Genomic DNA, 20,541 nt, shown 5'->3' with positions numbered 1-20,541 from the left:
AACAGCCATTAGTAACATAGAAAAGTGTTTAACTAGAAGTCTGTGATACTGAAGGCAAGAGTGGATTAGATTTTCAACACTCTTTTTATTATTAATGGAAGTTGAGCATGTAAAACCCTTAGTGCACGGTGCTGAAAAATATACCCTCTCTGTTTGCTAGTAAATTACACAAGGGGAAAAAAAAACAAAACAAAACAAAAAAACCTTCCACATAGGCCAGCAGGCATCCTGCTTCTCCTTAATTAATGGGCGGAAGTCAGCAGAGCATGGAAAATGTAGTCCTTCCGTGGATCAGAGATTAACCTATAAGCAAATGTTACATTTCAGCCCAGATTTTCGGCTTTAAATTTAGCCTCGCCCGGAATGCTTCCTAGGTAAAAATGACAGAGGTTTCCTGACCAGGAACCCCGTTACGTGCTGCTGCTTCTGAATGTGAAATACAAGGGAGCGGGTCTTTGGCTGTCAGTGTTTTCAGTAACATAACCTCCCATTGCTTGCTTGCTTACTAATTTATTTTTTTTTTGATTTTATCTTATTTATGTATTTATTTCTATCTTGTGTTTGTAATGAACTTCAGCAGCCAGCTCTGTGTTATGTGTTACACCACCAAGCAGAGTAAACTCACCTATGTCACCCAGGGGTTGTATTTAGTGTAAGCCGTAGCCTGGAGCTCTCCAAGGAGGGTGTCCAAGAGCTCTTCTACCAGCAAACCAGTCCCCATTCAAGGTCATCATGTTTATCCTGTCTGTTTCTGCCTCTCTTTAGTGACCAGGTTCCCAACCCAGTTACCAATACCTGGATACCTCCACGCCATTTTGCTCTCGAACGTTCCCTTTGCCAGCAAGTCCAGGAATAGAACCATGTTACTTTGCAAGGGTCCTCTGGGGCTTTCGGGCCTGTTAACTTTTGTCCTCTGGCAAGTGTCTCAGCTTCTTAGAAAGGGTTACCCATTCACAGTGTGCAGTGCACACTGGTGTACAAGAAGGCACTCTTAAAAAGTTTTGAATGCCACGTGGTTTTCAGAGACAGAAAGATCTGTGATGGGAATGAGACTGTACCAACGTGTCTGGAAAGCAGCCAACCCCAGAGAGAATTCCCTCGTGCCGCTTATTTTAGCCGAGTACGTGTTGAGATTGGTTGAGCCCTGCCATATTTCTGATTTCCCTCTCAGTCCATAGGATGAATGTTAATGAGCTAAGCACTGCTTGTAAAAGGCCAAGGGGCTGTTGTTTAGGTGGTGTGATTGTCTGAGAAAGTAAAGTTATGGAAATTGTTTTGACCTTTCAGCCAAGTGATGTCTTGCCCTCTCACATTTATTACTCTTGGGTACGTTTCCAAAAATACACATTTACAGAGCCACAGCATTAAATGAGAAAACTGATTTAGGGATTAATAGCTTGTTAGTTCAGCATAGAAAAAAAAGAAGTGTCCCCATTTCATTCAGTTTTTATTTGTAAATGTATCTGTATGTGTTTCTAAATTAACCCCAATCCCTTCTGGTTCCCTCCCTAAGCCCCACACCTCCTGTCATTCATCCCTTGGACCCAAACCCCCACAAACTCCAACATGGGTTTTAAGTAGCCAGTAGATATGAGAACACCTGTGTCACTTAGCTAAGTACTTGACTGCCTTCAGAAGCTATAATTGGTTTTAATAATGGATTGCCACTGGGAAATGTAGTTTTGAACTAGAAAGCCCAACATTCACAGGGCTGCCTGTCGTTATCTCCATGACCTTAGACTGGCTACTTCATTCTCTGGGTACCAGTGTTCTGATCCCTCAAACTGGGCTTATCCTACCACCAATGACATTGCCTACCTTAGCAGACCCTCAGTACCTATTTGCTTCCTTCCTTCTCCTGTGTATACATTGAGACATCAAAGAGTTTCGTTGGGACCACCAGAACCTCCCATTTCTTTATTCTTAAAGCCATTTGAATGGAATTCAGAAGGTTTGCCTTTCCCATTTGAAATCAAGAGCATGGAAGAGGCAACCTTATTAACATGCATTGTCTCAGCATATTGTCGCATAGTAATATATGATATACGATAAAATGTATCAATTCTGAGCACCACAAATATCTGTGGCTTCACCTCAGCATGAAGGCAAATGAGTTTCCTTTAGCTTGAGTGAGTTTGGAGATAAACTTCAATGTAACAAAATGTCTTTCACAGGAAATGTTTGATGTGGCGCCGTTGGCTTATGAATCTCTTATCTGTTCGCGGTTCACTCCTTGGAGTTATTAGTCAATTTAATTTGAGCAAATGCCAGGATTACTAACTAATTAGAAGGATGTTAGCGAAGGCATGAGGATGGGGAGAGAGCGAGTGCTGGTGATATGGGGTTTGTGGCAGCATGCAAGTCTGATTTTTGCCCGATACCATTTGCTAAACATTATGCTTTGTGTTGTTGTCACACAGATAAGCCTCAAGTGCATATTCAGATGACTTACCCTCTACAAGGCCTAACCCGGGAAGGGGATGCGCTCGAGTTGACATGTGAAGCCATCGGGAAGCCCCAGTAAGTTCTGAAGGCCAAGGTTGGAAGAGGGTCATGAGCAGTAAATGTCACAACACGGAGATGTGCGTTCACAAGTCACCAGCCTGTCACCTGTCTCCTGCTGTAAAGGATGGAAGATTTTTCAAGAAATAAGGAATATTCAGTGAAAAGGGAAATAAATACCTGTGGTTGGCTCTTAATGGTCAGGATTGGGAGGAAAATGAAATGCCAGCTAAGATTGAAATCTCAGCTAATTCTATTTTATTATCATCAACATGATTGTCAGAACTATCTTCTCTCACAAAAAATAATCCTAATAAATTTTTAGTATGCCCACAATCTAATGATAAATCTGCTACCTTCTGTGTTAATGTCTGAGCTGCTGGAAAGATGGTTTTCAGACTTAAATTAAGCCGCTGTGATTAGGGCCAGCCGTTGGAAAATGAATTTGCCCTACCTTTAATTTTGCTGCTCCTTCCCTCAAAGAAAAGTGACTCCTAGAAGTATTTTTGTTAGTAAGGAATAGTCCCAGAGCTTTTCTCAAGGAATGTGTGCATGCCGTTGCGGAAGAGAAAGACCCTACTGATGCTCTTATTATATGGAAAAGTCCAAGGCAGCTGCTTCCCTGCTGAAAGAATGAAAGTGAATTAGGGAAACTGCCATATATCATCACTAATAGGACAAAAAAGCCACCTAGTGGGGCCGCTTTAGATGTCCATCCAGTTTTGTTTGGGGAGAGGAGAGAATCTCCTCTTTCTAGGAGAGTGAAGATTATTTTTAACTGTTTCTTATGGAAAAAACAATCCACGGACTCCTAAGATGGAACAAGTCAATGTCGAGATTGTAAGCCCTCAAACTTTGGGTGGTCCCCAGCAAAAACAAACAAAACAGCATTGAGCTCCCTCTGCTGTCCCTGTAGCATGATTTTTTTTTCCCCTCAGAGTTTTATTAACCAGCTTCACTATTAGAGTTTTCATGCTCTGAACATCTTCAGGAAGCTTTCCCGAAATCTCTGGAAAGCACTGTCCCCGTTACAGCTACCGCGTGATCTCTGACAAGAGACCGGGGAGCCAGACGGAGTGGGGCTGCCGTCTGCACGCTCCCGCATCAGCGCTCCCTGCGTCGGGCTTGCCTCTCCACGGACTGGAACCTGCCTCTGTCCGTCCTCCCCGAATGCAGCTTTACAGATGACCTGTAGGAAGTAGGAGGTGGTCTTGGCTGTGTCTGGCTTTTCCTCTGGTGTTTCCAAGTTACTTGGTTTGCTACACTTCGAGCTTTGGCGGAGTGATCTTTTTCTCCCTCGGACATGGCAAAAGATGCAGGTCTTTCTTTCTATAAACTGGGTTATGCCTTGGTTACTGGTTTAAGTTGCCTAAAAAAAAAGAAAAAATCCAGTGGAGAAAAATAAATTCTCCCAGGCCTCTCGCCACTTGTAATACCTATATTCAGCCATATTAACCACATTTACAGTATATGGCTTTGCTAACCTATATTTTGTTTCTGTGGGTTTTTTCCCCCTGAAGAAGGTACTGTGTTCAATTGAATATGCCACGGGGACAGTAAATTACATGTTTCCTTCAGGACATTTATGCCAGAGAGGGTATTTGTTTGTTCTTCTCTGATCAGAATGGGTGTGTGGTCGTGTGAGCAAGCACCGTTACTCTGCTGCCATCCCTTCTAGCATATTACCTATTTATTTTCTCAAGAAATTGCATACAATAAAAATGGTAATTTAACTTGCCATTAAATGTTGTGAATATTCTCAGCACTTACCCCCACTGATTGTTTCAGCTGTCAAACAGCAGGATATTAGATCTGATTGCCAGGCAGACCCATTTGCCATTGCCTGCAAGGAGCCCATATGCAGGACTAATTTTTAAATAATTTACTGGGTTGTGATGACAAACCCATGTGTAATTAAAGAAAAATTGTAACTTCACATCCCATTTGAAAATTGGAATGCTACTCGACAGGGCTAACTTGGGTGTTCGCTCATCATTAAACAGTGGGTCTTTGGTCCTGTCGCCACTCCTGGAGGTAGCCGTGGGGACCAACAGGAAGTTACTTCTGTGCCCATGTCTCTGCGGCCCTTCCTTTAACATGGGAGTTTCAGGCACAGTCATCCACGTGGCCCCGATGTCACAGGAGGTTGAGGGAGCTGCCTTGAAGAATACGCGTTTTAGATTCAATGAGTTTGAAAGAGACTTGGTGCCTGTGCGGTTTTGGCCCTGGAGCATCTCGTGAAATTTGCTTTTCCCTGATGGACACAAATGTGGTACTTTAAATCCTGAAAACAAACGTGCTTCTGAGCAAGGGAAGATGCTCCCCTCAGTGACTGCCCCGGGAGTGCCGCCCTTGAGCCGCAGGGCCTGCAGGTGCCCGTGGAGAAGGAGAGGGTGACAGCGTGTGGGACTCGGAGAGCCAGCAAATTACGGCATTTTGCCGAGGAACACATAGATAAGGTCAACTGGGTCGGGAGAGGCAGGTTATGGGTAGGGTTTAAGGGGGAAAGAAGTGATTACATCTTTCCCGAATGAATAGAGGTGGTTTTTCCAATAGCAGAGGTCAAAAGAAAGCAGCATTCAGATGTAAAAGTCTGTTTCTTTTTGCAAAACTTGAAATCATTGAAATATCATAAGTGGCTTCGGAGTAAGAGCCTTGGTGTTTTAGTAACCATCAGAGTAGTGCATGTTTCACTAGCCGAGAATTTGCTGTTTTCCCCCTAATTAATGAGATGATTAACGGTGGGTGAGCTCTGTCCTGTCTGAATTTGTGTGAAACCACACAGCAGGGCATAAAAATGGGGCACGTTGGTTTATTTGCTGATTTGTTAAAGTTGAATTGGAAATAATGAGACTCCTGCTTATGGTCTGTTGAAAGTTTTTCAACACTTGACAATGTTTTTTTTTTTTAAAGTTTATCCCAAACGGGCTTAGGGGGACTTCACGGCTGTAATTCTGTGAACTTAAAACATGTCTTTCATCATGTCACCCTGCATGTAGCTCCTCTAATGGGTAGGTGGGAAGCCAATGCAGACGTCTTGGTGGGAGACAATGAAGCAGCCTGTTTTTCCTCTTTCCTCTGCAGGCCGGTGATGGTGACCTGGGTTAGAGTGGATGACGAAATGCCTCAGCACGCCGTCCTGTCCGGGCCCAACCTGTTCATCAGTAACCTAAACAAAACAGATAATGGAACATACCGCTGTGAGGCCTCTAACATAGTGGGGAAAGCTCACTCGGATTATATGCTGTATGTTTACGGTACGTGGCAAGCTAAAACGGTCTTCTACTAGACTCATTTACGTGTAACTGCTGCTTGTGATTCCCTCCCAGAGCTTTTGGTCAAGTTGAAAACCGAAAGCCAGTTTGTTTTCTTCAAGAACTTCAAGAAGCCTATCCTGAGGTGGACCCCAGTGTCTCCACCTGGGAGGGCAGTGACTTTTCTTCTCTCCGTCTGATCGTGGGAATTTCCCACTAGATCACAGTCCCTGGTCATGCTGAGCAGGAAAGCTGTGTCCTCAGGCACGAGCAATCGAGATTATGTTAGAAATAATGACTGCAAAATTCAGCCTTACCAATTAATGGCTATTTAGCTCTGAAAGTTTATTCCCAGTGGTATTTTCCTGTGATACCTCAGCTAGCCTCTCTCCTGCTTTGATGAACAGACGTATCCTGTTTTCAGCATGAAGCTGTTACATTCCCGAAGATGTTGCGAGCTGGTAAATTCTTAGAGAGAAAATATAGGGTCCTTGGTAGCTACGTAAACCACCACTAGCTACTCCTTTAGACACGAATGCATTTATTTTTAAATTTGTCTGTTTTCTTAATATCTTTTCACAGGCTTATTAAAGCATATATTATCGTGAATTGCATTCTCTAACCAGCAAGTATTTATTGAGCATCTACTACGTGTCAGTCATCCTAGACTTTTTCCCGTTTATATCTTAATGTCAGTTTTGCGTCTGGTGAATATTCTCTGTTTAGGAGTGCACTGCCTCTCTAGCCTTAGGATGACAGATTGAGTCTCTTCTGTCCAGTCGAAGTCTCTAGGTTGGTTTTATACCAGGAAGCATAGTCATGAACTGACATGACACGGAATGAGTAACCACAAGCCTAAAAATTTCAGTGTCTTATAAATATATGGATACGTGTGCACATTTCTTTCTTCCTGTTAGCACTGTAAATTGTCCAAGTACACTCATATATGAATGTACACCTGCACACGCATAACCATACCTATGGAATATTGACACCATGTTATGTCTCAGAACATGGCCACTTTCCTTTTGAAAAAAAGAGGAGTCAGTGTCTTTCTTTGTGAGGACATAGAAGCATGCTTTATACCATATCTACATGGATATTCAAATATAATCCTTACGATCTAATCCTGAGGTTTGGGTTTTTTCCCCCCTTTTAACATAATGCAGAATTACGGGATCATATCTACTCACCTGATTTGTAAACTTCCGAGATGTGTTTTCTGCATACACTACCCTTGTTGTCTGTGCTGTACACGTGTTAAGAGCATTAATTCTCCCCAGTGGTTGAGGAGATCCCAGCGAAGGGAACGGTGGTCCTGTGTAGGTGCCAGGGGGTGCCCCGGGACCCCTTTTCAGTTGACATTACACAGCCACCCCGTGCCTGAGACTGTTCACGGTCAGCTGATGCCAGGGGCAGGAAGGTAAATCCCTTTCTGTACATGAGGGTTTGAGCCTCACGCGAACCCCTTCCTTTGCTGCCCCCCAGGTTTGCGGTGGGTAATAGGAGCGGCAAATTCCCACCAGTCTATTGTATTCTTCCTTGGTTCAGAAGACTAAGTTATCTGGAAAAACAACTCTGATTTATTGTCCCTCCTGTTGCCACCTCTTAAGACAAACATTTTGTGGATTTGATGGACACAGATGCCTTTCAATAATTTGGGACACCAGCTTATGGCTGGCGTTTGTTGGGTGCTCACTGTGTCCCACTGTTGCACGTGCATGACCACCTCAGATCTCCACAGTCACCCCAGGATGTACGCATTATCCTCATCCCGTGTTACAGATGACAGTTGAAGTTTAGAAAGGTCACCTAACTTGCCCAAGTTCACAAGCTTGTTTCCAAGCCATGACGCTTCTGACTGCCAAGTCTACAGGGACATTTGTGTCTTACTTTGTAGTGCCTCTAATTCTCCCAGTAGAACAGTTCCCTCCAACACACGACTGTTCTGGATTTTACTTGCTGGGCCAGTGTGCATTATTGATAGCGACCTACCTGTTCCGACACGCACACACACACACACACACACACACACACACACACACCCTCCGAGCCAGGATGGTACACTTACCCTCGTCCAGAGATCTGTTAGATCCACAGGATTCTAACCTGCCTCCCTTAAGCTGTGCCAGTGTCACTGCCTGGAATGGCGGCTAGAAGGCCAGCCTGAGGTGTTGTTAGTCCATTAATAAAATATTCTAGCAATTTGAGAAGATGGCGAGTAGATTTTCTTTTCAAAGGTGATTTATTGTACTACTACAGTAACATTCAAAGTACTTTATGAACTAAGCGTTAACGTGCCTTTAAAATGTTTAATTCTCTGAAAATAACTCCTATACTTGGAGAATCTAGCTGGTTAGTGCCTGAGCCCCAGTTGGTTTTGTTCTTTGAGCCTCTATGTGTCAAGCACCGCTCATTAGCTCCAACTCTGTATTTTCTTAAATGGTGGCCTCACGTTGCTCTTCTTGCTAGAAATGATCTGAGCAACGAGGTTATACCTATTAACAGAATCAAATTCATTCAGGTCACTTGAGCCAGATGTGAAGGACAACAGTTACCCCGGTAGTGATGAAAATAATTGAAAGTGTGTGATTTTCACAAAACGGAAGGGACCAGTGACCTTTTTTCTGAAGTCTCTGCCCTTGTTAGTCTGGTCCACCCCTTGTTCGTAATTGTATTTTCAAATCATATTTCAAAAATGGACCTTCAGTTCCCCTTTGATTGTATTGTGAACATCACACATTTTGTGCCAATACTTTGAAAGGTAGGTCCAGAAATAGCATTAGAGTGTATCAGGGGAAGTCTCCCAGGCCACAGATGTTCCTTTCCAGTGATAAATATTGTAATTGAACCAGAACAGAGAAACTGCATTAGCCGCCCACATGCTGGGCAGCAGGCACGTCTCTGGGTCCAGTTGGGTTGGGTAGCAGAGGGCACGGGATGCCTTCAGAGCTCGGCTCGGGGACCAGTGCCCTTCGCTCCTCTGTGTCTGTCCCGGTGCCTGCAGCAAGGTGTGGGTGCCAGCACCTGATCCGCCAGGTCCCAGAATGCTTCCTCACCTGGGGCCTCCATGAGAAAGTAGCCAGCAAACACACTGCCTGTTCATCTAAAAAGGTGGTTTGAAATTACTTATTTAGTCATTTCTGCTTCTTGGCGTTCAATGAGATTTGTGTGTGTGTGTGGTTTTGGGGGGGGGGTTGTTTGCTTTTTGGGGTTTTTTTTGTTTTTTGATGAATTCCTTTTTGAACTGTGTGAGGCTGCTTTAAACCGCTTGTGTCCACAACTTCAACGAGCACAGTCTCCTGTAAGACAGAACAACTTGCTGCTGATTCTTCCGCAACACATTCATACACTGTGTGTGTGTGAGAGAAGCTGGCTAAGAAAATTAAAACCTCAGATTATTGATCGATAGTAGGAATCATTTCAAGCAGACCTTAAAACCAGGAGCCAAAATAGTGTTTTCATAAACTTTCAGGAAGTTGTACCAAAGCCAATAAAGGTGCAGTATATAATTAAAGTTTTGATGTATTAATTAGACAATCTGAGAGCTCACTTGGAGATAAAAGGACACCAGATGTGTCAGGGAGAAAAAGTTGACGTGCTTTAGATAAAATTTAAAATCAAAAGCCTTCAAATCGTCTTATGCTCTATTATAGCAAAATGATTGCTTAGTTCAAAGTCTTGCTGACAATTTAACACATTCAGTTTGATCATTTGGGCTCAAGATTTTCTTTTTTCTCTTTCATATTTGCCCTTCCCTTGTCCCCCAAATAATTTCTGAGATGATAGAAGAATATACAGTATATCAAACATCTGACGGAGGGTTCCCTCTGGGATTCCTGGCTTGGAGGGTCAAGCTCCGTTTATATTTCATCCTCTTGTTTACAAGATGGAAGGCGGGCTTTTGGTCTTATCACCGCCATCCGCTTAGGTCAAGCTTTTAACGCGAGCAAAGGCAACTAACGTATTAATATTTATAAGTTGTAAAATTTATTGACTTTTAAAAAAAATAAAATCTCAGTAAAATCTCACATGCCTGGAACTTGATATTTAGTGGTGACATTCTCTCTTCTTTGTATTTATTACGAGCATAGAAATAGTTTTACTTCCCGCTGGGATGTATTGATGGGGAATAATGAAGTTACCCGTCATGGAGAGCAGGGGAGCAAGAGCACATCATCCTTGGCCGATAGGAGCCCTTTCGCTGGAGCAGCGTCCTCTCCTCCTCCTTTCTCCCATCCGCAAAAGCATAAAATGAAATGACTCTCGGGCATAGAGCTGGTTTTACCCTCACCTTTGAAATCAGATTGGGGTGGGGGTGTCCTATTTTGATTTTTCCCTCCCTTCTCTCCTTCACATCTCCTCATCCCTACTTCGCTTCATTAATACAAATCTCTTTTCTTCTTTTCTTAGCTTTTCCAACTAAGGTTTTGGGTTACAATTACAAGACACAGATCTTCGGTGGGCGGGCGGGGAAGCTTTGGTTTTGGAGGGGGACGTCATCAAACAAACATCTCAATGTCCTCATGCCTTTGTTTTGTCATTACTGATCATTGTTGTGTTCAGCATTGTGGGTTTGATTTTCCTTTTTTTTTTTATCCAGATCCCCCCACAACTATCCCTCCTCCCACAACAACCACCACCACCACCACCACCACCACCACCACCACCATCCTTACCATCATCACAGGTATGGTACCTTCATTACCACTGAAAATGTCCTGAATGTATATTGTCTTTCTGGTATGTATGCAAAGAAGCCTAAAAGTTCCCTTGAAATCCTTGGAATTTAATTGTTCCGTTATTTTGGAACTTCAAAGCCATTAGATACTTTGTTCTTAAGTTGAATCTTAAGAACCTCAGAAAATCTTTTAGCATCCAGGCACTTAACAGAAGATCAGATATGTTGCAGCTTACGCTTAAGAGAATTCTTTTCAAGCATCACTGTTCAAACTAGAATGCTAAGGAAAATGGCCACCTGGCTATTAGAGAACATGCCGGTAGCTTAGGCTTAGCCACGGTTCATGAAATGGTAAGTATTGTGGCTTTGGATCTTCTTGTCTTAATTCCATCTTAATTCATATGAAGGAAAATACACACCCTTTAACAGGCCCATGTGGGCCATGTTTGTAAATGCATCGCCATTCTTCCTGCCCTGGAGAGTACCCGCTGACAGTGTTACTACCTGTGTGTGTTGCCGGGGTCAAGAGATCAGAGAGAGTCACTGTCTGCTCCGTGCTGGGCACTCATGTACCGCCCCGCTCCCCTCAGTTGAATATTGGAGGTGTGGAAGAGGCAGCCACAGCCTCTGTGGCTTTATCTTTTTTGGACTGTCTGAAACTCTTCTTCAAAATGAGTTTCACTGTCTCTGATTTCTATCACTGAGGGAGGAGGCATGCCACCCATCCCCTTGGTGGTACCCAGTGGCTCTCATACTGCTTGATGTTGCTTGCTTGGGAGCCTTGGAGCTTCCTCAGCCTGCTACGGTGGGAAAGGCCGTGGTCGCACCGTGGTCGCCAAGGCCTTCCCCCACCACTATGCACAGGTTCTGACCCCAGAACGTGGAAAAGTAATCATTCTATGAGGAAAAAAACAATTCTTTAAAAGATAACTTTCCCGCTTCATTCTGTTATCCCAGGAGATTGTAAGATCTCTCTGAGCCCCACACGCAGGATACAGGACTTCTTTTAAAACACTGAATATATAATTCATCATTCTTCATGCATAGACCCTCTTTACCACCCTAGATGGGGCACCTGTCCTTTACACTGACTTCCTGGAGATGTTCTTGGTTTTCACGGAGTCGGTGACACAGGCATGACGAAAGTCCAGAGTGTTCCGTGCAAGAGGAGGTTTATGAAATAGGACAGCAGATCCCCTAGTCTCTGTTTTCTTTACCTTTCTAACCCATCACACCGGGACAAAGAGAACCGTAGAAAAGCCACTAGTGAGGATTTTTCTGACCGTTCTTTATGAGAACATCAGTGCCTGCACTTAAAATCTTCTGAAAATCCATCAATTGGTGATTCTGTCTCACTCTAAACTCCGCCCCATCCAGGCTGCTTCCTAAATCCTCGTCTGTGGGTATTTGTGTCAGTCCTGCCAGGTCCTTCTGCTGCTTAAGTAAAAGCTTGTCAGCCTAGTGCGCAGACCCCTCCTATTTTCCGCCGCATTCCTAAGCACCGCGAAGCTGCTCCTTCCTAACTGATTCCACGTCAGCCATGCTCTCTACTTTCCACACTGGGAGCGAGGTTTTTACCTTCCATGATTTCTTGCCGCCTATCCCGGTTGTAAACTGATTTAGGCTTGAGCTCTCCATAGTAGGTTTTCATGAAATTTCCTGTGAATGGCCCTTTGGACGCCCACGTGAATTACACCTCTGTCCCCCACTACCCTTTGCAGGTAGTCGGTTCATCTTTGCAGAAGGGGCCCAGAGATGAGCCAGCCCTTAACTGCCTCTCATTCTATCTAGAGGTTTCCATCTAGGTGGCTGTGGCTAGCCAGGTCTATATTTTAAGGTAATGGAGGCCTTTTTCACACTGTAGAAACACCCCATTTCTCCAAAACATGGAACAACACTTTTCATTTGTGGCTGGCCTCTCACTCGCTCAGGCTGGTCTTTGTTTTGTTTTGTTTTGTTTTGTTTTATTTTGTTTTGTTTTGAAGACCTGAACTCCTCCCCCCTCAGTCTCTGCGACGCAGCTTTCCGCCTTCACCCCCCACCAAAAGCTGCTCTTGTGTCCTCAGACAGCTACAACTTACTGTTATCACCGTTTCAGCCAGAGAGACTCTGTTTAAGAGGAAATTTTCAAAACAAACAATGCTGTATTTCTGTCCATATTGAAGATGCCTTTTAATAGGGGCTTGTCTTGGCTTCTGTCTCTCTGCTCCCAGCCTCGAGGCTCCAGGTGATGCATGACGAGCTCACAGGTGCACGGTCGCCTTTCAGCGCCAGCTCTTGAACCCTGTCCACACACAGAAGGCCTCTGTGGCCATGAGCACCCAGATTCTCACTGGTGCACACAAGAGTAGTTAAAGTAAAATTGCCCCTAAAACAACATCGTAGGATCCGTTGCCTTAACGGACATCATCTTCTAGGCTTGCTGTGTCTTAACAAGCAGTCTTCCATGTATTTATCTTGCCTAGAAAGTACACGTGGATTTTAACATTTGCTCCTTACTTCAAACAGATTAAAGGTTCTGGAGCTCAATGATCCTGTGTCCCATTTTAAAGGTCCAGGCTATCCCTGGATTTAGATTGGTTCCTAAAAAATCTTCCAGACTGAATCTTGACAAATGGATAGCTAAATTAATTTCCACTCTTCTCTCTTGCACTGTTTGCAAGATTACAGCCACCATTAGCCTTAAAAGCTGCAACAGCTAAATCCAGTGACAGTAACATAAAGCCTGAGCTTTAAAAAAAAAAAAAAAAAGAAGAAGAAGAAGAAAGAAAAAAAAGAAAAGAAAAAGAAGCAGCCCGTAGTCGTCCTCCATTTCTTTCTCCCACTCAGAGGCAGTGACTGAAGCCCATTCTCCAGGTCAGAGTTTCATTACAAGGAAATGTACAAATGCAATAGAAATATTTTTTTAGACTCGAAAGGTCATAGTTGATTTCTGATTTCTCTGAAAGGAAGTGCTCCAGCGTTATCTTTTATCTTCCGTAACCAGGGTAATTGAATTGTTCCCCTTGTTAGGGAGGCAGACCGTCATTGAGTCCCCAGTCACCTGACTCCCTCAAAAGCAGGTTAAAGCTTCGTCCCAGAGACCCTGGGAGGGGAGAAATTGTAAGCCCGGTCTGACGTGATGTTGCCATTGAGAATCCTAGACCAGATGGGTGGGAGGAGCCAGGCCACCACCATGTCTCCCGTCCCATGTGCGTGGAACAGGTCTCCTGACCTTCGTGTCAGGGCACACGCATGTCTGATGGTAGCGTGATCTAGGGGAGGAATTTTGGAAGGCTCTGGAGTACTGAAAGGAGTATTTGATGTCAACTTGCCCCATCAACCTTATTGCAGCTTTGCAACCATTAGACCATTAATTCATTAGAATCTCTTTCTAAATTAAAAAAAAAAAAAAAAAAGTCATTGGAGGGACGGAATTGAAATGGGAGCCATCCAGAGCCTCACTGTGATTCGCCATGAGCTTCTTGGGCGCCTCTTCCTTCTCGTGCACGCTGGTGTTCTGATCAGGTACTTCTACAGTTAGAGCAATTGGCAAGCCCCCCCCCTTTTTTTTAAATCACATCAAGTTGGCCATGTGGTTTCATTCACAAAGATAGATGCTGTGAGATTGAAGAGCAAATTGCATCATCCAAATTGTCACTGGAGCCCTCTGTTAAAATATAGAGCCAGCCAAACCATCCCCTGGGCTCAGAGTCCTTTATGCAGATTTGGCTCCGAAGTTAGAACCAAAGGGAAGCCTACTGCCCTACTAGGGGGTTTCTTTTGTTTTGTTTTGTTTTGTTTTGTGTTTGGAATTTTCTTTGAAGTTGGTTGACTTCAGGTATGAGATGAGATAAAATTACCTGTTTCTGAGCCAGTAGCCTTAGCCCCTGCCTGACAGTTGGATTCAACGTCTTCCTATCTTCCCAGGAAAATAGTCAGTGTTTCCTTTCCTAGATAATGTGGACTTTGTATTGTTTCTGCTCGGTAGTGTCCTGTGTTAGATGTGTGACGAGGAGTCTACCTTAGAAAGCAACACAGCACTGGGTTATAAACACCCTCAGCAGCTTTAGTAGGAAATTCGGCAGGGGAGGGTTCAACCTGTGTGTCACTGTCCATGTGACTGTCATAAATTAAAACATTAAAATCACTTTAGAATAAGAAATGAATAGCTATAGGGCCAAATCCTGGAACACATTTAAAAATCCTTCCACAGGAATGAAATAGGTCATTTCTGAATGAGTTTTTCCTCTTTTTTAAAGTACGTATCCAATTAAGAATTTTGTGTTTCTTGGAAAAGAAAACAGCACTGTTCTTCTGCATGGTATGTAAGCACTCCAAACCCGGTGTACCTTGGAGAAAGGGAGTCCCACCCCCAGACCCACATTGCTATTTTGACTTTCATAGTCTGATATCCTAAGCCATTGTGTGTGTAAGTATCCAATCCTGTGAACGTGAGTGCAGCCCTTCTCCTTCAAAGATATTCACAGAGTATGCCAAGTGAGGGAAGTCCCACACCATGGCGCGTGTTTTCAGTTTCTTAAATACAGAGGAAAGAAGGACACTTGTGCTCTGGCAGCCTGTAACCGCACCATCGACACAACAGCAGAGAGCCTGGCTTCACCTCAAGCCGCTCTTCTCCAGGTCTTAGCTGCATGTTGCCTCCTCTGTGCTGTTGGTATTTGCGTGGTGCCAAGGGCTGTATGCTTAGCAGCTTTTTAGTCATTCATTCAACAAATACCAAGCCCCCATAATACGTACAGCAATATGCTAGTGCCTGTGGAAACAGAAAATTCCTGAAGCCCCTTAAAATGTGGTAGAGGGACTAGGTGTTCCACACTGGAACCCAGGAGCAGGAAGCACTCTGCAGTGAGGGCTGACCTAGTGGCCAGAGCAGGACTGGGGAGAGCATCACAGGGGAAGTAGTTTGGTGCCAACAAGGAACGCATAGGATGTGCATAAGAAAGGATGGCATTCTAGAAATTAAGCATGATGGCCCAACGTTACTGCAAGCATCTGTCCTCAGTGTGTGGGTATTTATGTTCCGGGCATGTATTAAGCCGCTGTTGCTAGGACATACACAGCTTTCATTCTAGAGTGTTTACTAAATTCCCTTTTTCTAGAGTTGACTTCTACCCCACTAAGACTGTGTGTCACTCATCCTTCACTGAATACTTATGAGTGTTACTGACGGGCCAGTGGGCCTGGTCACAAGAATATTATTAAGGCGCTAGTAAGTACACGTGAGCCCCCTTTTCAAGTTTTTGCCCCCAAATTGCATGGCCTTTTTCATACTATCTCCAGTGTGTCTGTTTTTATTTTGCTGATTACAAATAGCATCATAGCCAACCAGCATCTTGACCCATTTTGATTTATGAGGGAACGGAAGCAGTGAGAACCTTATAGTGATGAAGGTCACCTGATTCTGACTTCTTAAAAAAAGAAATGAGAGATGGAAGCAGATTTTTTTTTTGTTTCTATTGCTTCCATCATAATTCCCATACTTTTATGTTCCTTGTTTAAAAAGAATCCAAGAAATAAAGACTTGACAGGTTTACAAACTAAAGATTCATCCACAGTGCAAAATACTAGCATCGTACATACGGGTTTCTCAGGCTTAGAAAGTGATCATTGGGGCTGTTTTGATGGTGGAAAGGGTAGGACTTGGAAGGACCCAGCCCTCTGGCACCTAGCTGGAGATGACTAGAAGCTACTATTTCTAGAACCCCATCCCTCTCCACCTGCACCCTCCTCTTCCATTCCTCCCCTCACCTGTGCCTTCCCCTCTCTGCCCCTCTTTTCACCCAGGCTTCACCCCCCCCCAGGGTAGAGGACATAGAGGAGTCATTTGCCTTATGAGATGAAACCCCTGTATGGTTTCCTATTATTTTCAGCACATCTGGTTTGCAAATGAAAAGATCTCAGGGACACAGCAGCACTAGTGAACAAGTCTGAAGAATCTTTTAACAAAACCTGAAATTGCTTAACAAAAATCCAATCCACTCCCCCCATCCTGCTGTTCCCTGGTGCCCTGCCCCTTCCCCCGGGGGAGGGGAGGGTGACTTTAAGGAGTAAGAGAGCTTTATCAAGACTCTCCTGTTTGGGCCTTTTAGCTTCTATTCTGTTCTTGTCTCCTTTCTCCAGTCCCTGAGAAATGGGAGTTTAAGTAAAGCATAACATAGTTGGAAAGAAAATGAACTGGGAATCCAGTAGAAAATAAATTTCAAAGTTTAATTTTCCAGCACGTATTTTGCCTTCAATAGATTTCAAATAAGTCAGAAATAAAGAAACGAATAAAAAAAACTATATTTAATATATATTGGCCGCAGAACACAACTATGAAAATAAAATTGTCAGGGGAATTCCTCGCCTGCCCTAGTGTCTAGATTTAAGGCAGCTCCGTAACACAAACTGAAGGGGAATTCAATTAAGAAAACCCATTGGCTCCTTATTGACTTTAGTTAAGAAAATAAACTCAGGGAAAGTGTATTAAAATATGTCTGGACTGCTTAGTACGCCTCCATTTAAGCTTATGACAATCAAAATGGGAGAATTTAAATTCTTTACAATTAAGCTCTGCTTTGAGCAGATTGGGTTCCTCTGGGTTATTACACTGTGCATTTTTTAATGTACACCCTACTCACACCCACCCCAAAATGCAGTCTTGCAGTGAATCTGTGCGTTCTAAAGCAGGCACACCACAGAGCAATTGGAGAAGAAAAAGTATTTAAGGTTGTGAATTTAATTTTGTTCTAGGATTTTCATTTTCATTTATGGCACCCGTTGTGTTTGAGACCACGGACTAATTTATGGATTACTTTTAAACCCCCAGTCTGTCACACTCAATGAACAATTCTAAGTTGGAGAGAATCCATATGAAAGGATTAGAATGTGCCACAGTGGAGCTTACACATGACTGTTTCCACTAAATATTGCCCAGCTGCCTCTCATGCAGCAATTTTTTTTTTTTTTTTTTTGCTACTTGGTTAAATGGCTACTGTCTCTAATCTCACACATTGTCAGAGCCTTTCCATCTACACTGCCACATGAAATATAGGTGATGTTTAATTTATTCAAGATAGAATGCCATAAACTGTTTGTATGGCTGGGAGACTGAGAAGTCAATATTTAGTGAAATGTGCATCTTTCAAATAGTGCAGGGCCTGCCTGTGGATACCTTGTTTGATTATACTCGTAAAACAGCTCAAGAGTGACTATTAAGGCCGCACACACTTACTGGGCTTGCAGGAACGTGGGATTGTTTTTTGTTGTTGTTGACCATATAAAGTAAGTGTACAGTAAATTCGCCCTTATTGTAATTAAAATAGAGACAATAGCTCAGCAAGGCCTTTTTAATTCCATAACCCTACAGCTGCCTTCAGCCCAACTCAACTCTGTGACCTCTTTTTCTCGGAGGCCTAGCTCCGATGAGTTTCTAAAGGCAGCAGCTTAAATGCAGTTGAAAACAAGTCTTTGTTAGGACAATTACACGCTCTCATTTTTCAAGCTAATGACAGCGTTTCTAACTTATATTGGAAATTTAGTCTTTGCATTTTGCCCATACTCTTCGAATGTTATCAAACAATGGAGTGACCCCACAAGTTGATTCACAGGGGTGGGCTGGCACATCTCGCCAGTCTTCTGATTAAGACACCCCTAATAAATCCTACTTCACAGAGCGGCACTCCCTTCAGAGCCAGGCTGTCTATGGTTTCTGCATGAAGTCATAATGCAATTATGAAGGAGAATTAGATTCTGTCACAGTGCTCTCCTGCGGGGAGCACAAAGTCACTTCTAAAGAATTTTTTTTTTTAATTCTTTACTTGAAATAGCCTGTGTTCAGATAGCACACCAGATGCTCTTAGAGAAATAGAATCAGCACCTCCCTGACACACCCTCCAAACCCCGTCGAACTCTGTGGCCAACGTGTGTGTCTGCGGCGTCCTCCTCTCCATTGCTGATCATGGCTTTGCCATTTCCAGCCGCAGTGACTTGTGTGGTTTGACTTGAACATGTGTTTGCTTTTAACTGTTTAGAAGATGTCCCCCCGCCACATCCCTTTCTCCTCCCCTTTTGGGTGCAATTGATGGATTTCCCGTCCCCAGAATGGGGAAGCAAGCTGCACTGTGGACTTGGCTCATTCATTTTCTAGTGCCCACACAGGAGCTGACGCCGAGGGTCACTTAGTTTAGTTTCGTGATAAAGTGGACAGTGTGGTGATATAGAAAGACAGTAAATTGAGCAGTCATCGGTTCATGCTAAGATACAATTTTTGAGGGCTCTAACCTCTAGGATTTACTCCACCTCCTTTCTTTCATTTTATGCAGCTTATTTACCTGCTAAAATTAAAGCCTATGAGAAGTGCTACTATTAAGATAACCAGCCAAAGTGTTCATTGCTTTTTTTTTTTTAATTTTGGAAAGGAGCCACTGCCTATCCATAAAATGTATTAGCGTGCGTATAATGTTTCTGTACAAATGTGCATTTGATCTTACCCCTTAAGTTGAAAGCACCTCAAACTAACACTTGACTTGGATGTTTCAAGTAAGGACATGTGTCAACTATGTCATGACGATCTGGTGTAGCGATGTTTCAACTGTACAATTTTTGGTATTGTTTTTTACTGCTATTTTATGCATACAGACTTGACTTGTAAGTAAGTATTGTGTTCTTATGCGGTGTATTTTATGTTTTATCTTTCCTTCATCTATTCTTCAGAAACTCAGCTATAAGTTACATTAAAGCTGCAGTGGCTTCTCCGACTGCTGGTTAATTCTGGCTCCTTAGAAGGGCTGCAATTGTTTTGATGGTTATAGGGTCCCGAGGAAAGCATGCCAACTGAAGGGGAACACCAGTGTGAGTTCATGTGTCTTAATTTGCAAATCAGAAGCACCAGGCTCATTTGACCTAAAAAAAAAAATTGGCATTCCATTGCATTTAAACATTGCCTGTGTCGAGTCCAGAAAAGTCTTTTGGAGTCTCTAGAACTCATGAAAATAATTACCAGCTTAAATAGCTGTGTTAAGGGTTTGGGGTGGCAGGGGCGGGGACAGGGAACTATTTGCAGTTTTAACTAAGAACCCCACCCCAGCTAGAGATGACGAGCTCGTGTCACCCTCCCTTTCTGGCTAGAAGGGGATAGTGGAAGGAAACATACTGGAGAGGTGTAGAGCTGAACACTAAAGCATGGCCAGATGGGTTGACTTTGGAATGAAGTTGGCCACAGGAGTGGTGTAAAAAAAAAAAAAGAAAAAGAAAAACCAACTGGAAAAAGAATGTCGTCGTGCATTTTGTTAGATATTTATCCCACTTTCCCTCTAGCCAAAAAGAAAAAGAAAATTCCTTGAGCCCCTTGAGCAATTTCCTGTGATGAGAGCCAGGACAGCAGGCCTGGTTTGAAGCCCGGCAGAAGGAGGAGGAAACTTGAACAGCATCGGAAATGGAAGAAGAAAGGGACAGACCACAGTTTCTTCCACAGCAAGGGCATCTGGCAATGCGAAGGTGGCCTTGCCGTCTCCCGCTGCTGCCGTGAAGGCCGGGCTCCCAGCAGCTCACCACAGCGAGCATGGGGCTGCCCTGGGAGCAAAGGGTTGGCTGGCTACTGTAATTTGTGGAATGTCACGTGATTGCAAGTGGCGTTTAGCAAATTATGTGGACTTGGGTGTGTCCATGGGGGTCTTCTGCTCTTAGATTGTAACCCAGTGACCACTGCAAAGCAAAGAATGGATTCCTGGTGGCCGGAGATGGGGAGGGGCTGGGGTTATGCATACAGAAACTTCTGGGGAAACCTTTAATAGGTTCATTCTCATGGCCTCCCAGTCCCTGGAACTTTCCAGCTGAACACTGCCAAAATAATAACACGGGATGGAAAACTTGAGCTCACATGTTCGTCTACAGGCATCTGAGCGGAAGCCGTAAAAGGATCCAGTATGATTCAGTGATGCCTAATTGGCAGTCACGAAGCCTGAGTTCCCGCGTGGGCTGGCTTCAAACAAAGGCAATGTTTGAATGTATGAATCCCTTGTTTCGCCAGCCTGCCGACTGAGCTTTTCTGCCCCAGTCCTGAGCCTTGATGCGTTCAGAGCCACCGAGTCTGCCCTGGTGTTTCTCCTCACTTTGCATGTT

General features: G+C 43.7%; 1 protein-coding gene across 5 annotated transcripts in view; it reads left to right on the top strand.

The window, feature by feature from the left end:
- The window catches only part of CADM1 (cell adhesion molecule 1), a 321,733-nt gene that overhangs the window by 277,260 nt on the left and 23,932 nt on the right, over positions 1–20,541 (top strand). For 3 of the 5 annotated variants that reach the window (XM_034665804.1, XM_034665803.1, XM_034665805.1), the window contains exons 6-8: positions 2,421–2,520; positions 5,587–5,759; positions 10,360–10,446. In XM_034665804.1, the coding sequence (XP_034521695.1) occupies positions 2,421–2,520; positions 5,587–5,759; positions 10,360–10,446 (360 nt within the window). The remainder of the gene's footprint in view (positions 1–2,420; positions 2,521–5,586; positions 5,760–10,359; positions 10,447–20,541) is intronic. The other 2 variants (XM_034665807.1, XM_034665806.1) reach the window with 1 other exon arrangement.

The sequence above is a fragment of the Ailuropoda melanoleuca genome, chromosome 8 (assembly GCF_002007445.2).
Source record: "Ailuropoda melanoleuca isolate Jingjing chromosome 8, ASM200744v2, whole genome shotgun sequence".
Lineage (NCBI taxonomy): Eukaryota > Metazoa > Chordata > Mammalia > Carnivora > Ursidae > Ailuropoda > Ailuropoda melanoleuca.
This window is presented reverse-complemented; position numbering and strand designations above follow the sequence as displayed.